This window comes from Caenorhabditis elegans, chromosome V (genome assembly GCF_000002985.6).
Source record: "Caenorhabditis elegans chromosome V".
In the NCBI taxonomy this organism is placed as follows: domain Eukaryota; kingdom Metazoa; phylum Nematoda; class Chromadorea; order Rhabditida; family Rhabditidae; genus Caenorhabditis; species Caenorhabditis elegans.
In genome coordinates, this window is record NC_003283.11 from 2,646,879 (window position 1) to 2,662,801 (window position 15,923).

General features: G+C 39.0%; 2 protein-coding genes and 1 non-coding gene across 5 annotated transcripts; 1 reads left to right on the forward strand and 2 right to left on the reverse strand.

Moving 5' to 3' along the window:
- Nucleotides 1-176: 176 nt before the first annotated feature.
- W02H5.8 (Triokinase/FMN cyclase) lies at nt 177-5,779 on the reverse strand. Its single transcript, NM_071323.7, has 5 exons — nt 5,673-5,779; nt 4,465-4,666; nt 3,773-4,321; nt 1,457-2,190; nt 177-445 (listed from the first exon to the last, which is right to left on the reverse strand). The coding sequence occupies exons 1-5, from the start codon at nt 5,763-5,765 to the stop codon at nt 287-289; spliced, it is 1,737 nt and encodes a 578-aa protein (NP_503724.1). The 5' UTR covers nt 5,766-5,779; the 3' UTR covers nt 177-286.
- Nucleotides 5,780-6,204: 425 nt separating this feature from the next.
- Nucleotides 6,205-15,777, forward strand: angl-1 (Endonuclease/exonuclease/phosphatase domain-containing protein; the record flags this gene model as incomplete). Of its 3 annotated transcripts, NM_001316778.3 has the most annotated exons (8): nt 6,205-6,384; nt 6,575-6,752; nt 7,786-7,846; nt 7,903-8,045; nt 11,155-11,231; nt 11,885-12,287; nt 13,499-13,889; nt 15,648-15,777. In NM_001316778.3, 8 exons carry the CDS (start codon nt 6,205-6,207, stop codon nt 15,775-15,777), a joined length of 1,563 nt encoding a protein of 520 aa, NP_001303707.1. The 3 variants fall into 3 exon arrangements, with proteins under 3 accessions (NP_001303707.1, NP_001364845.1, NP_001303752.1); NM_001377589.2 differs by lacking the exon at nt 6,205-6,384 and having other exon boundaries at nt 6,593-6,752; NM_001316823.4 differs by lacking the exons at nt 6,205-6,384; nt 6,575-6,752; nt 7,786-7,846; nt 7,903-8,045 and having other exon boundaries at nt 11,208-11,231.
- On the reverse strand, nt 12,829-12,958 carry W02G9.8. Its single transcript, NR_068642.1, has one exon. It is a non-coding gene; the product is annotated as an Unclassified non-coding RNA W02G9.8 (non-coding RNA).
- Nucleotides 15,778-15,923: the final 146 nt, after the last annotated feature.

The window sequence follows — 15,923 nt, forward strand, 5'->3', positions numbered from 1 at the left end:
TTGAGTCGCCATAACTGTTTTTTGAGAAGTTTTCAAAAAGTTTCATTATGAAATTCGGTGTTTTCAGACAATTTTGAGTTTAATAAAGCAATTTTTATTAAAAATCGATTATACCACCTTTAAAATGTGTATCTTCTTATTGTGCATTTGTCTATTTATTTATTTATACGATGATCTTTATTTAAAGTATTTTTTATTTCTCGACACGAAATTTTTAAATTTTTGCTCAAACTATGTATATGGTTTTATTATCCATTTTTCTCTATCTCTCTCTCTCGATCTCTGATCATTTTTCGCTTTTATAAGCCGTCCAGCAAGCTCTAAGCCAGAGTGAGATTGCCGTGGCCCCTGCATCAGGCTTCGTTTGGGCTTCTGACGATGTGTAGCTGGCACGGCCCACGGTTGCCGTTTGGCTTGCAGTCGCTTTCGCCGCTTTTTCGGAAGCCTGCAAATTATTAATTTTCAAAATAGGCCTAAAACTCAAAAATTCCACAGAAAAAAATCGCGAAAAAAAAGGAAAATCCAACTTTAAAAAATGTAATTTTTCAATTTTGGCTGATAAAATCGCTTCAAAAAATCCAAAAATAGTTTCGAATTCAAAAAAAAAAAAGGACTTTTTCTCATTTTTGGGTGAATTTTCTCCAAACGAGAACTGCCACCAATCAGCGCATCGCTCCGCCCACTTTTCAGCCAATCAGAGATGTGATTGGTTGAAAAGGGGGCGGAGCGAATCGCTGATTGGTGGTCGTACTCAGCCAAAATTGCGTTTTTGTGGCTTTTTTCTGAATTCGACACTATTTTGGATTTTTTGAAGCGAAATTTTCATTGACGTTACATCCTAATTAGGCTAAAATTCAAAATTATCGCAAAATACAAATTTCTGGTGAATTCCCCCCAAAACCAGAACTGCGACCAATCAGCGATTTGCTCCGCCCACTTTTGAACCAATCAGAGCTCTGATTGGCCCAAAAGTGGGCGGAGCGCATCGCTGATTGGTCGTACGCTTCATTTTGGTAGGTAGGTTCTCAGCCCAAGTTGAAAAATCAAACTTTTAAAAACGAGATTTTTAAAGATTTTCGGCTAACTTAAATTCCCTGTTTGAATTCCCTCCAAAATGCTCAACTACGACCAATCAGTGCGTTTCGCTCCGCCTCCTTTTCAACCAATCAGCACAATGTGAACGCTGATTGGTTCAAAAGTGGGCGGAGAGATGCGCTGATTGGTCGTAATTCGCATTCATGAGGGCACTCTTCCAAAATTGAATTCCCTTCAAAATGCTTAACTACAACCAATCAGCACATTGCTCCGTCTTCTTTTCAACCAATCAGGCACTATGGGCGGAGCTCGACCAGTCGCTGATTGGTCGCGAGTTTCATGTTGCAGAAAGGGCTGGATTTGTTATTCTTTCGCGTTTTTTTTGTGGTTTCCCCGAATTTCAAACATTTTCCCAACCCACCTTAACCGCCGCCTCGAAGATCGCATCCAACGATTCCTCATTCCCACTGAATCCCTTTCTCAACTCCTCGACCATCGCATCCAATCCATCAACCATCGTCCGATCTCCGACTCTCGCGCCTCCGTACTTTTGAACCGCCCGATTCGCCTTGTCCAACGCCTCCAGAATCGACGTTCGATCGATCTTTTCTCCTCTTTGCGATCTTTGAGCGAAACTCTGCGCCGCCGAGCTGAACATCAACGCGTACAGCGCTCCACTGGTTCCTCCGACGGTTTGCTCAAAAATGATGGAAAGCTGCTTGAGAAGTGTCTCCGGATGAGTGTAGTTGAGGCCTGATGTCTGCTTGCGAATCGCTTCAGCTGCTCCGGCAAACGTGCTCCCACAGTCTCCGTCACCGGCGTACGCGTCGAGTTGATTCAGATGTTTCTCGGATTCCAGCATCGCATCCACAACTCCTCCGACGCATGCTTCCACGAGCTGGGCATTCACAGTTACTCCAGACGCTGGAATTTCTGAGATTAGGTCGCCTTGGGACGACGAATCCGAAATTTCCTGATGATCTACACATTTTTGTACTGAAAGTGCTGGAATCCATCCCGGCGCCGCCGCTGGAGCATCCAAGTACTGTAGCATAGAGTCATCGGCTCTCAGAATGGTGACACTGACGCCATGACCGTCTAAAGATGTCATGTAGATACCGCTGAAGAATCGAGTGATTCCAATTTTGTGATCTTCTGAAAAAGTTGGATTTTTTTTACAAAGATCGGGAGCAGCGTGGGTGTCGTCGAAAAAAAACAATTTTCGATTTTCCCGAAATTCGGAAGTTTTGGGTAGGCGGCAAACGATTTTTTTTCCAGCAAATTGGCAAATTGCCTGAATTGAAAATTCCCGGCAAATTGCCTAACTTGAAAATTCCCTGCAAATTGCCGATTTGCCGGAAATTTCGATTCCGGCATTTTGCCGATTTCCGGAAATTTTTCAATTCCCGCAATTTGCCGGAAATTTCGATTCCGGCATTTTGCCGATTTCCGGAAATTTTTAATTCCGCCAATTTGCCGATTTGTCGGAAATTTATATTCCGGCAATTTTCGAATTTGCCAGAAATTTTCAATTCCGGCAATTTGTCGATTTGCCAGGAATTTTCAATTCCGGCAATTTGTCGATTTGCCGGAAATTTTCAGTTCTGCCAATTTTACCAATTTTGCCGATTAAAATTTGAAATTCTGAAATTTCCAAGAAAAAAAATGTGCAAAACTACAATTTGCCGGAAATTTCAATTCCGGCAATTTTACCAATTTTGCCGATTAAAAATGAAATTCTGAAATTTCCAAAAAAATGTGCAAAACCGCATTATGCCGAAAATTTTCGGCAAAGCGGCAAATTGTCGGTTTGCCGATTTCCGGAAATTTTCTATTCCGACAATTTGCTGATTTGCCGGAAATTTTCGATTCTGCCAATTTGCCGATTTGCCGGAAATTTTTAATTCCGACAATTTTACCAATTTTGCCGATTAAAATTTAAATTCGGAAATTTCTAGAAAAAAATGTGCAAAACCACAATTTGCCTGAAATTTTTAATTCCGGCAATTTTACTCATTTTGCCGATTAAAATCAAAAATTTTGAAATTTCCAGAAAAATGTGCAAAACTACAATTTGCCGATTTGCCGTAAATTTTCAATTCCGGCAATTTTATCATTTTTGCCGAATAAAAAATTTTGAAATTTCCAGAAAAAATTTTTTTTAATTTCCGGCGATGCGGCAAATTGTCGGTTTGCCGATTTCCGGAAATTTTCTATTCCGACAATTTGCTGATTTGCCGGAAATTTTCGATTCTGCCAATTTGCCGATTTGCCGGAAATTTTTAATTCCGACAATTTTACCAATTTTGCCGATTAAAATTTAAATTCGGAAATTTCTAGAAAAAAATGTGCAAAACCACAATTTGCCTGAAATTTTTAATTCCGGCAATTTTACTCATTTTGCCGATTAAAATCAAAAATTTTGAAATTTCCAGAAAAATGTGCAAAACTACAATTTGCCGATTTGCCGTAAATTTTCAATTCCGGCAATTTTATCATTTTTGCCGAATAAAAAATTTTGAAATTTCCAGAAAAAATTTTTTTAAATTTCCGGCGATGCGGCAAATTGCCGGTTTGCCGATTTGCAGTAAATTTTCAATTCCGGCAATTTGCCGATTTGCCGGAAATAATCGTTTGTTAACAAAAAAATTGCGTGATGACGTCACAATTTTCTGGGCGAAAAATTCCCGCATTTTTTGTAGATCACACCGATTTTAAGCTATTCCCTATTCCTCACCAAAATATCTCAAAACCTCTCCATTCACGATGTTCATCTCCAACTGCGAAACACTACCCAAATTGTTGACAAGAACCACAAACTTCTCGCCTTCCCGCATTTCCATCTTCGAGCGTAGTGTGTCCAACAAGCTGTGCACAATTCGATTGGCACTGCCAAATTGAGCACGAAATTTGCCCGGCTCACCGTGAATTCCCAGTCCTACTTCAATCTGATCGTCCGGCAACTCGGTCTCTCGATTTTTGCCCGGCAAGCTTCCCGTATAAAGTGACACGCCGAGTGTACCCATTGAGCTCACAACTTTTTGAGATGTCTCGTAGATCTCATCCAGCGATTTTCCTTCCCAGGCCATGGCTCCAGCAATTTTAATTGTTAAAACTGCACCCGCCAGACCTCTACGTCCAACTTTGCTATTCGGGCTGTCAATTGCCACGTCATCGGCGATCGTGACGACTCGAGCTGTGCCACCTGATGCGTTGAATCGCTCAGCCGCCAAACCAAAGTTCAGACGGTCTCCGGTGTAGTTAATGACGAACAAGATGGCACCGGCTGCAAAAAAATTCGGTTTGATCTACGTAGATCTACAAAAAATGCGGCAGAGTTTTCAACTGATTTTTCTTGGTTAAGAACGTGATGACGTCACATTTTTTGGGCAAAAAATTCCCCCGCGATTTTTGTAGATCAAACCGTACCTTCTCCTCTAGTGGCCTCCAATGCCGCCTGAACGTTCCTCGACGGCGGGGAAGCGAACACGTTTCCGGCAATTGCAGCGGTCAGAAGACCTTTTCCAACATATCCGGCAGCATACGGTTCGTGTCCTGAACCACCTCCAGCTATCAGGGAAACGTGGTGCGAGGGGTTGAGATCGGTGATGTGAACAACTCGTCGGCAGCTCTGAAATGTGCCGGGGCTTGTTATTATCTTGGAATTGGGAGATTTTTGTGCCAAAATTACGGTGACCGGTCTCGACGCGACATCTTCTTGATTAGTGATAAATACAAAAAGGCTATGCGCCTTTAAAGATTACTGTAGTTTTAAACTCGCGTTGCACGTGGTTGCAGAGTGTCTCATTTAGGTTTGATCTACATAATTCTACAAAAAATGCGACAGAGTTCTCAACTGATTTCGAATGGCTAGGAACGTGTTGACGTCACATTTTTTTGAGCCAAAAAAAATTCCCGCATTTTTGTAGATCAAACTGTAGTGAGACAGCCTAGCACCACGTGCAGAAGTACGGTGACCGGTCTCGACACGACAAGTTTTTGATTTGTGATGAATACCCAAATGTGTGCGCCTTTAATGCTTACTGTAGTTTTAAACTTGTGTAGCTGCGAAATTTTTGTCGATTTTTCACGGTTCTTTGATATAAATATATGCAAAAATGAAAAATCAATAAAAAAAATTCCGCTGCTGCAAAAGTTTGAAATTACAGTAATCTTTAAAGGCGCACACCTTTTTGTATTTAACAAAAATCAAAAACTTGTCGTGTCGAGAGAACGGATACCAAAAATTGGCTCTTGAAAAACCGAAAAAAAAGGCAAAATTCCGCAACGAGTTTGCAAGTACAGTACTCTTTCTATCAAAAATCGCAAAGTTTTGCATATGGGTAATATTCAATATCATGAGAACACAGAATCTCTGAGAATGCGTATTGCACAACATATTTGACGCGCAAAACGTCTCGTAGCGGAAACTACAGTAACTCTTTAAAAGACTACTGTAGCGAGCTGTTGTCGATTTACGGGATTTCGATTTTCGAAACTGATTAAAGCCCGTAAATCGACACAAGCGCTAGTCATTTAAAGGGTTACTGTGGTATTCGCTAGGAGAAATTTTGCGCGTCAAATATGTTGTGCAATACGCAGCATTCTCAGAATTCTCTGTTCCCGGTAATACTAACCTTATGAAATTTGACATTCGAATTCGATGAAACCAGTCCAAAAAGCGCATCGTCGACAGCTTCCTCCGCTTTGTTCACAAATTTCTTCGACATTTTTATTAGCCCAACTGAAAATGAATTAGGATGGGAAAATAAGAAATTTTTAAAAAAATATGACAATATGGTCACGGAGAAAACACGACGTGGGGTGATTGTGTTGATAAGATAGGATTTTTTTGTGTTCATTGATCAATTTTTGGCAATTTGACAACAAAAATGACCACTGTTCAAAGTACAGAAACACGGGCTTCTGGCCATCCTCATTGAACTTCTTGCGCGCTCCATTTACAATCGCCCGCCGGACAACGCGTGGGAAAGTGTCGTGTACTCCACACGGACAAATACGTTTAGTTTTACAAGCCGCGACGCGACACGCAACGCGCCGTAAATCTACCCCGAGCCAATATGGCCTAATTCGGCAAACTCTTCCTTTTCAATTAAGAAGAGGGAAGCCAGAAGTGTGTGTGTGCAGACATTGAGAATTTTTGCAGGCATGCCACGCCAGCCGCGGCCAAAATCCAAACGACCTACGGACCAGCGGAGCACGCGTGGTGGTGCAGGTGGTAATGGAAGAGTTTTCAAACGTGGCGCCGCTAGCGGCCGCGGCCACGGCCACAGAAGATCATCGCAATACACGTGGAACAAATTTTTGGCGGATGATGATGCCGCGAATGTTAGTGGTTAACCACACACGTGGTGTCTGGCTGTTCAGTTTGACCTACAAAAAATGCGGGAATTTTTCGCTCCGGCAAAATGCGACGTAACTCCCGCGTTTTCTGTAGATCAACGTAGATCAAACCGAAATGGGACAGTCTGACACCACACGTGGTTAAAGCATCTGAGCGCATTTTCGATATTTCTAGCAGCAGCTTCCGGCTCCGATGTACAGACCGCCACCGAAACCCATCAAAACTATTCGTCTCGGCGATGATGAAGCGACGCCCGGATCATCATCATCACCACCATCCCTACATGCACCATCATCCGTAGATCAGCAGCAGCAGCAGCCGACAACGTCGTCGAATTTTTGTGCTAGTTGGTGTGAGTTTCACACAGACAACGGAGGATCTGCTGAAATAACATTGGCTTTCGCATATTACGGGAACACAAAATTCTGAGAATTTTGCGTATTACACAACACATTTGACGCGCAAAATATCTCGTAGCGAAAACTACAGTAACCCGTTGAATGACTACTGTAGCGCGCTGGTGTCGATTTACGGGATCTCGATTTTTTTCGTATTTTACAATATTTTATCGGTGTATACATTATTTCCGTAAATCGACACCAGCGGCGCTACAGTAGTCAATTAAAGGGTTGCTGTAGTTTTCGGTACGAGATATTTGCCCGCGTCAAATATGTTGTGCAATACGCAGAATTCTCAGAATTTAGTGTTCCTGTAATAGTTTTTGTTGATTTTTCATTTTTCATTTTAATTCGTTTGCAAACGCATATATGTCGTAATTTCACAAAATTTCAACACGCCTTTTTAAAGGCGCATGAATTTATTGAGACGGGTCCCGGCGCGCAAAAAAAAAGTGTAGTATCTCCCTTGCATTTTTCAACGAAAATACTTTGGGATTTTCGTCGTTTTCTTTGCATTTTTCCGTTAAGATTGTTTTAACTCATGTCAGTTTCAAAGTACAAATCAGGTGTGGGCGGCAACCGATTTTTTCCGGCAAATCGGCATGTTGCGGGAATTGAAAATTTTTGGCAAATCGGCAAATTGCCAAAAAGGAAATTTCCGGCAAACCGGCAAACTGCCGCCCACTCGCTTTTTTTGTGTGTGTTTTTTTTTGTACTCTGAAACTGATTTTTAAAACAATTTTCAACAAGAAATTCGCTAAAATATAAGTAATTTCAATGAAAAATGCAAGAAAAACGGCTACCAAAAAAAATTTTGCGCGCCGAGACCCGATATCTGAATAATTCTGTGAAATTACGATATATACAGTGAAGAATATGCGTTTTAAAGCAAAATTAAAATAAAAAATCAATAAAAACTGCGAAATTCGCGAAAAAGCTTGAAAATCAATAAAAACCGCAAAAAAAATCAATTTAATTTATTTAAAGTGGCAAAAAACCAACACCTGACACGGACGAAAAAAGTGGAAGAGGTCGTTTTGGATGAAAGGTACATCTTAAAATGCTCTGAACTATTGTAGAAACCGCCGAAAAAAATAGTTTTAGACCCACGGGCTCCCAGGACGACAGCATTATTGTTCTCGACGATGACATTTTCGAAAAAACGAGAAAAAAGAGCTCAGAGCCGAGGGATCTGAAAAAAAAAGTTTTTGGCAGACAGGAGCCGGGCACGACCGTCGGCAGAATCGGTAAATAAATTTATTTTTAATTCCGACAATTTGCCGGTTTGCCGGAAATTTTCATTTTCGGCAATTTGCCAATTTGCCGGAAATTTTCAATTCCGACAATTTGCCGGTTTGCCGGAAATTTTATTTTTTGGCAAATTGCCAATTTGCCGGAAATTTTCATGTTCGCCAAATTGCCGATTTGCCGGAAATTTTTCAATTTCTGCAATTTTCCGATTTACCGGAAATTTTCATTTTCGGCAATTTGCCAATTTGCCGGAAATTTTCAATTCCGACAATTTGCCGATTTGCCGGAAATTTTCAATTCCGACAATTTGCCAATTTGCCGGAAATTTTCAAATCCGACAACTTGCCGATTTGCCGGAAATTTTAATTTTTGGCAAATTTGCCGATTTGCCGGAAATTTTCATTTTCGGCAATTTGCCGGTTTCTCAATTTGCCGGAAATTTCAATTTTCGGTGATTTCCGATGAGCCGATTTGCCGGAAATTTTAATTTTTGGCAAATTTTCCGATTTGCCGGAAATGTTCATGTTCGCCAAATTGGCAATTTGCCGGAAATTTCAACTCCGGCAATCTGCCGATTTGCCCGAAATTTTCAACTCCGGCAATTTTCCTATTTGCCGGAAATTTTTCAATTTTTGCACTTTGCCGATTTGCCGGTAATTTCAATTCCGGCAATACACACCCACGCGCGCGTTCCCTCAGAAGTCTTCTAGTCGTTTTGACGCAGTTTGTACTTTTTTTTCTTCCAAAATTAAATCTAGAATCTCAGGAGATGTCCAGTCCAGCTTTATTACAGCATTTCTAGGCAAAATTTATAATTGTGGTGATTTTTCGCGTCTCATTTCAGTTTGATCTACAAAATATGCGGGGGAATATTTTTTCCAGAAAATTTGTGGTGACGTCAGCACGCTCTTAACCAAGCGTCTCTTCTCCCGCATTTTTTGTAGATCAAATCGAAATAAGACATTTTGACTGATTTCTGTGTAACAAACTTTTCTCTACAAAGTGACATATTTTACGGCACATAAATCGAAAAACTGACGATCCTGATACATGTTTAAAAGACACTGTAGTGAATCCTTTGTGTAAAATCTTCCGTTTTGAGCCAAATTTCATAATTTTACAAATGTTCGGTTTGTATGATGCTTCTGAACAATATTATAAATTTAAAAAATTAAAAATAATTTCCATAGAAGCCAAAAATAGCCAAAACTGCTGTCCCCGCGAAACGAATTCCCGCGAATTCTGGAGTTCGTGAGGGGTGCCGCGCGAGCGCGCTCTAATAATTATGAACACTCCAGGAGGCCGTGCAGTTTAGAAGATCAAAATTTCTAAATATTTATAACTCATTTAAATCGGAATTTTCCAGAAAACCACGTGTCGAATTCCCAATATTTGCCATTCCAACGCACCGTGTTTACCCACCACTTTTTGTGTGTTTATCTGTTCAATTATAAAAAAAAGAACAAAAAAATCTTTTGCTGATAACAAATCACATCGCCCTTTCTTCCCCAATTTTGTTTACTAGTCAGTTGTTTTTGAGATTTGGCTCTTATTTTTTTTCGAGAATTCTCTCTTGAGACAAAAACCGAAATTGACTGAATCAAAATGCTGAGATTTCCACGTGGAGTCAGAATGTCTCATTTCGCTTTGATCTTCGAAAAATGCGGGAGTTGAGACGTGGACATCAGGGGAGAGCGGCGATCGAAAAAAAAATCGGCGATCGGCGCTCACCTCTGGTGGACATCAGGGGTGTGCGGATAATAGCCGAATTAGCCGAATTAACCGATCGGCTGATTCGGCTAACTCGGCTAATATTAGCCGAATTATCCGTTAGCCGAATTTTGTACCAATTAGTCGAGTTAGCCGTCTGCCGACTTTTTGACAGTTCGGCTAATACGTAGTTATCCGTTAGCCGATTTTGGCCGTTGTTAGCCGAATTCGCCGATCGGCTAATTCGGCTAATTCCACTAAAACATTTTTTTGGAAAACAAAATGTGGTGAATTTGTATGATTTTTTCCTATTTGAACAGTCGTTCATCACTGAATTTGCTCAATAACAATGAAAAAATTAACCCAAAACCTGAATTAACAGAAAGAACGAAAAAAGCTTGACCAGATGAATTTTATCCGAATTAGCCGAAAATTAGCCGATTTGACCGATTGATTTTAGCCGAATTAGCCGTTAGCCGAAAATTTTGAAATTAGCCGTTAGTCGAATTATCCGTTAGCCGGTTTTCAAAAAATCCGCATTAGCCGATTTATCCGTTAGCCGAAAAAATCGGTTATCCGCACACCCCTGATTTCCACGTGGAGTCAGAATGTCTCATTTCGCTTTGATCTTCGAAAAATGCGGGAGTTGAGACGTGGACATCGGGGGAGAGCGGCGATCGAAAAAAAATCGGCGATCGGCGCTCACCCCTGGTGGACATCTCATCTGATTTCGCTCGGTTAACAGCGTGCTTTTCGTAGATCAAACCGCAATAAGACATCCTGACGACACCACGTGGATTTTTAGTAGATTTGAATTTGCAAACGGGGTTATTTTTAAGTTTTTCCACTTTTTGCACGTAAAAAGTTGTTTGCTGAGCACACCACCGCCACACCCTGTTCCGATGATTTTTTGGGGGGTTTTTCCTCGTTCTGCCGCACATCTTGAACCATTGTTGAGTAACAGTTTTACGTATTTTTGCTTGGATTAGCTCGAAATGTGCTCAAATGAACAAATTTTGTAGTGCGAATTCTTCAAATTTCAAAAAAAAAAAAAGTAAAAAGTATAAGCTGCCCAAATTGAAGATTTTAGCTAAATTTAGCATTCGAGATTCTAAGTTTTCCTTACAAAATTCGATCATTTGAGAAAATTTCGAGTCTATGCGAGCAAAAACCCCCCATTTTAATAACACTATTTGCCCATCTGCAACACTGTCTAGCTGAACAGTCCAGTAGAGCGCACTTGCTTATCTCGAAAGTTGGTCGGTCCCCCCCAATCCCCAGTTATCAGTTTTTGTTCTTTTTTTTTTTTTTTTGAAATAAGGCTACACGTTGTAGTTTATTTCTATTTTTTAATTCGATTTTTTTTTTTAATTTTTAAATTAAAATTATTTCAAGATTCCCAAGACGGCATTGTATTTGTTGGCGAATATCCTCGACGTGGCAGGACGATGACACAGCTGGAAACGAATATGGTGAGTTTTTCGGGTCTCGAAGCGACATTTTTTCTCTTTTTTTTTTGAAATGCCAAAAAAATGCAACTTTTTGGAATTTTTATCGATTTTTTCAGCAAATCTTTTCGATAAATGTCATTTACTTGGTACAAATAGTTTAATACACGAGAAAACCGTGCAAAAATGTATAAAATTACTGGAAATTTGACAAAAAAAAACCGGCAAAAATTGCCGATTTGCCGAATTTTCCGGAAAACCGGCAAAAAATTTTTTAAAGGAAAATTGTGGTCTTGCACATTTTTTTTGCAAATTCAAAATTTTCAATTTCAAGCAAATCGGCAAACCGGCAAATTTCCTGAAATGAAAAATTTCCGGCAAATCGGCGAAACGGGGGAGTTGACCATTTCCGGAAAACCGGCAAGTTGCCGGAATTGAAAATTTCCGGCAAATCGGCAAACCGGCAACTTACCGAAATTTAAATTTTCTGGCAAATCGGCAAACCGGCAATTAGCCGAATTTGCCGGAATTGAACCACCGCCATAAAAAACATTACGAAATTCGGACGGTTTAAAACCTTTTAATTTTATTGTTTTTTAATTTTTTCCCATGATTTCCGGCAAATCGGCAAAAAATGTTGAAATTAGAAAATATCAGAATTCTTGCATTTTTTCCAGGCAGAAACATTCTGGTCAAACGGTGCTTCTTCTTCTTCACCATCCTCCACGGGGACTACACAACAAACGTTCAAAAAAATCAACGACGGATTCTCACGAGATTGCAAGGATTTCAAGCGTCTCGTGCGATGCTGGAACCGAACAGAAGCCCAATCGAGATCAAAAATTCCGAAAATATCATCAAAATTCACAATTTGCTCGTACAATGTGCTCTGTCAGAAGACAATTGCTCGCACCGACTATTTGTACCGACATCTGCAGGGTTCTGCTCAATTTTTAGATTGGGAGCATCGATGGCGTGGGCTTCAGGTCGAGCTGCCCACGTTTGATGCCGACATTTTGGGCCTTCAAGAGGTTCAGGCCGACCATTTTGTTGAGCATTTTCAGCCGCTTATGAAGAAATGTATGGGATTTATTCTATTTTTTAGAAAAAATTGTCGAAATTGGAAAAAAAAATTAGAAAAATTCAAAAAAATTCTACGAAATAAATATTTACAGTTATGAAAAAAATCGCTGAAAACCCAAAAAAAAATGGAAAAAAAAAACTTTTTTTTTTCAAAATTTATGCATTTTAAGCTAGCTTCTAAGCTAGAAAACGAGATACTAATCGAAATTTTTTTTTTTCATTTTTTAAGAAAGTTAGCGATTTTTTTTGAAAACGCAAAAAAACGTTAAAAAAAACTTTTAAAGAAAAAATAAATTTTCCAAAGTTTATGTATTTTTGGAAATTTTTAAATAGGAAAAGTTAAAAATTCCGGCAAAAAAGTCCTTTTTTTTTAGGAAAATTTTTAGCGAAAAAAAAAAATTTTTCGAGTTGATTTTTTTGAAAACAACTTTTAAAAAATAGCAATTAAAAAATTTATTGTTTTGCCTAATTTTTCCAATTTTTAAAAACACAAAAAATTTTAGAAAAAATTAATTCCAAAAAAAAAGTAGAAATACATTTTTTTTTATAAAAATAATTCCGGCAAAAAATTTTAAAAAAGCAACTTTTTTGAGAAAAAAACGAAAAGGGTTTTTTTGGGTTTTTTTAGGAAACAGTGAAAAAATTTTTAAATTTGTGAATTTTGGAGGCAAAAAATTTTTAAATTTGTGAATTTTGGAGGCAATTTTGGAGGCGAGTTTTTTTTTTTTTAAACTAATTTTTAAAAAATTGCCTATTTTGTCAAATTTTTAAAAACACTGAAAAATTTTAAGAAATTTCATTTTTTGGCCTTCTTCTTTTTTTTTTCCAAAAAGCCAAAAATAATTTTAGACATTTTAAATATTTTTCAAAAACAAAAAAAACATGTTTTCTTCAATTTTTTTTTTAGAAAAAAATTCCGGCGAGAATCCCAAAAAAACCTTTTTTTTTGAGGAAAAATTTTAGCGAAAAAAAAAATTTGTTTCGAGTTTTTTTTTTTTCAAAAACTAATTTTAAAAAATTAGCAATTGGAAAATAATATTTTTTGCCTAAGTTTTCAATTTTTTTTTTTGAAAATTTTTAGAAAAAAAAACCCATTTTTTGGCCTTCTTTCAAAAAAAAAACAAAAATACATTTTTTTTTTCCAAAAACCCTAAAATAACCTCTAAAAACCTCTAAAAACCCCAAAAAACCAGTGAAAAAACTTCCAGACGGCTACGAAGGTGTCTACAAGCAAAAATTCGGTACCCAGCAAAAAGACGACGGGTGCGCTTTGTTCTACCATCCCGCGAAATTCGAACTAGTCGCGAATCAAGAAGTCAACTATTTCATATCAGACACTGCGATCTCGAATCGCGAAAATATCGCTCAAATCGTGGCTCTTCGGTGTCGAATTACGAAGGAGCTGATTCTAGTTGCCAATACGCATTTGCTGTTCAACGAGGAACGCGGTGACGTGAAGCTGGCTCAACTGGCGATTCTGTTCGCATCGATTCATAAAATGCGCGAGGATTTTGCGCCGATGGTTCCGCCCGTATTTGTGATGGGCGATTTTAACATTGAGCCGAATTCCAAGGTCTACGATTTTATCGTTGATGGAAGGTTTGCTTGACGCATTTTTTCGGCAAATCGGAAAATTGCCCGAATTTAAAGTTTCCGGCAAATCGGCGAATTGTCGGAATTGAAATTTTCCGGCAAATCGGAAAAGTGTCCAAGTTTAAAATTCCCGGCAAACCGGCATATTGCCGGAATTTAAAATTTCCGGCAAATCGGAAAATTGCCGGAATTTAAAATTTCCGGCAAATCGCCAAATTGCCGGAATTAAAAAGTTCTGGCAATTCGGCACATTGCCTGAATTTAAAATTTCCGGCAATTGGCCAACTACCGGAATCGGAATTTTCCGGCAAACCGGCAAATTGCCGGATTTTAAAATTTCCGGCAAATCGGAAAATTGCCGGAATTTAAAATTTCCGGCAAATCGGCACATTGCCCGAATTTATAATTTCCGGCTAATCGGAATCTTGCCGGAAATTGAAACCGTCAATTTGCCGATTTGCCGGAACTGTTGATTGTCGGCAAATTGCCGGTTTGCCAGAATTTTCATTTCCGGCAACTGACCGATTTGCCGGAAATTTTAAATTCTGGCAATTTGCCGATTTGCCGGAGATTTTAAATTCTGGCAATTTGCCGATTTGCCGGAAATTTTCAATTCTGGCAATTTGCCGGAAATTTTCAATTCTGGCAATTTGTCGATTTGCCGGAAATTTTCAATTCTGGCAATTTGCCGATTTGCCGGAAATTTTCAATTCTGGCTATTTGTCGATTTGCCGGAAATTTTAAATTTTGGCAATTTTGCCGATTTGCCGGAAATTTAAAATTTTGGCAATTTTGCCGATTTGCCAGAAGTTTTAAATTCTGGCGATTTGCCGGAAATTTTAAATTCTGGCAATTTGCCGATTTGCCGGAAATTTTCAATTCTGGCAATTTGTCGATTTACTACTTTTTTTAGTATGCTAATCTAGATTTTTGAATCAAAATTTATTATACAAACGTAGAAAAATGTTTGATCTACATGAAAATATTAGTTTTCGGTTGAAAAATTCAAATTTTTTTTTTCAAAATTTGCCAGTTTTTCTCAAGAAATTTTTATGGCGCATCAGAATATCGAAAAAAAACTGCTAGATAATAAAAAATTTTCGAAAAGTTTCATTATGAAATTTGGTGGTTTTTTTTTGCCAGGGTTTTGCCAGTTTCGGCAAAAATCAGAGAAACGGCCCAACTTTAAGGCCCAGCTTAAAGTCTTTTTCAGCATTTTTGCCGGAATTAAAAATTTCCGGCAAAACGGCAAATTTCCGGAAATTTTGGATTTTCGGCAAATTGGCGGAATTTAAAATTTCCGGCAAATCGGCAAATTTCCGGAATTGAACATTTCCGGCAAGTCGGCAGATTGCCGGAACTGAAAAACTTCGGCAAACCGGCAAATTGCAGGAATGGAAAATTTTCGGCAAACCGGCAATCCGGCAATTTGCCGATTAGTAAAATTTCCCGCAAACCGGCAACTTGCCGAAAATCAAAACTTCCGGCAAACTCGCATTTTGCCGGAATTGAAAATTTCCGGCAAATCGGCAAACCGGCAAATTGCAGGAATGGAAAATTTCCGGCAAACCGGCAATCCGGCAATTTGCCGATTACTAAAATTTCCCGCAAACCGGCAACTTGCCGAAAATCAAAATTTCCGGCAAACTCGCATTTTGCCGGAATTGAAAATTTCCGGCAAATCGGCAAACCGGCAACTTGCCGACAATCTAAATTTCCGGCAAATTGGCAAACCTCTAATCTTAAAATATCAAAAATTTCCAGAACATTGAAAAAGTGCAACTACTCGAAACCTTCACCCTACCCACTCTCGACACCCTATCCTCGGCAACTCCGTGGCCGAACAAGAACGTTCCCAGCGATCATCTTCCAATTCTCGCGAAATTCCGTCTAATTCAAGATTCTTCTGTTCTTCAAAAATAACTCGTTTTTCATGTTTTTTTTCACTTTTTTAAAAACTATTTTCACCAACCTATACTCGGGTCCCTTCTTCTCTTTCAACTAACGTCTTGACGGTTTGATCTACAAAAAATGCGGGAA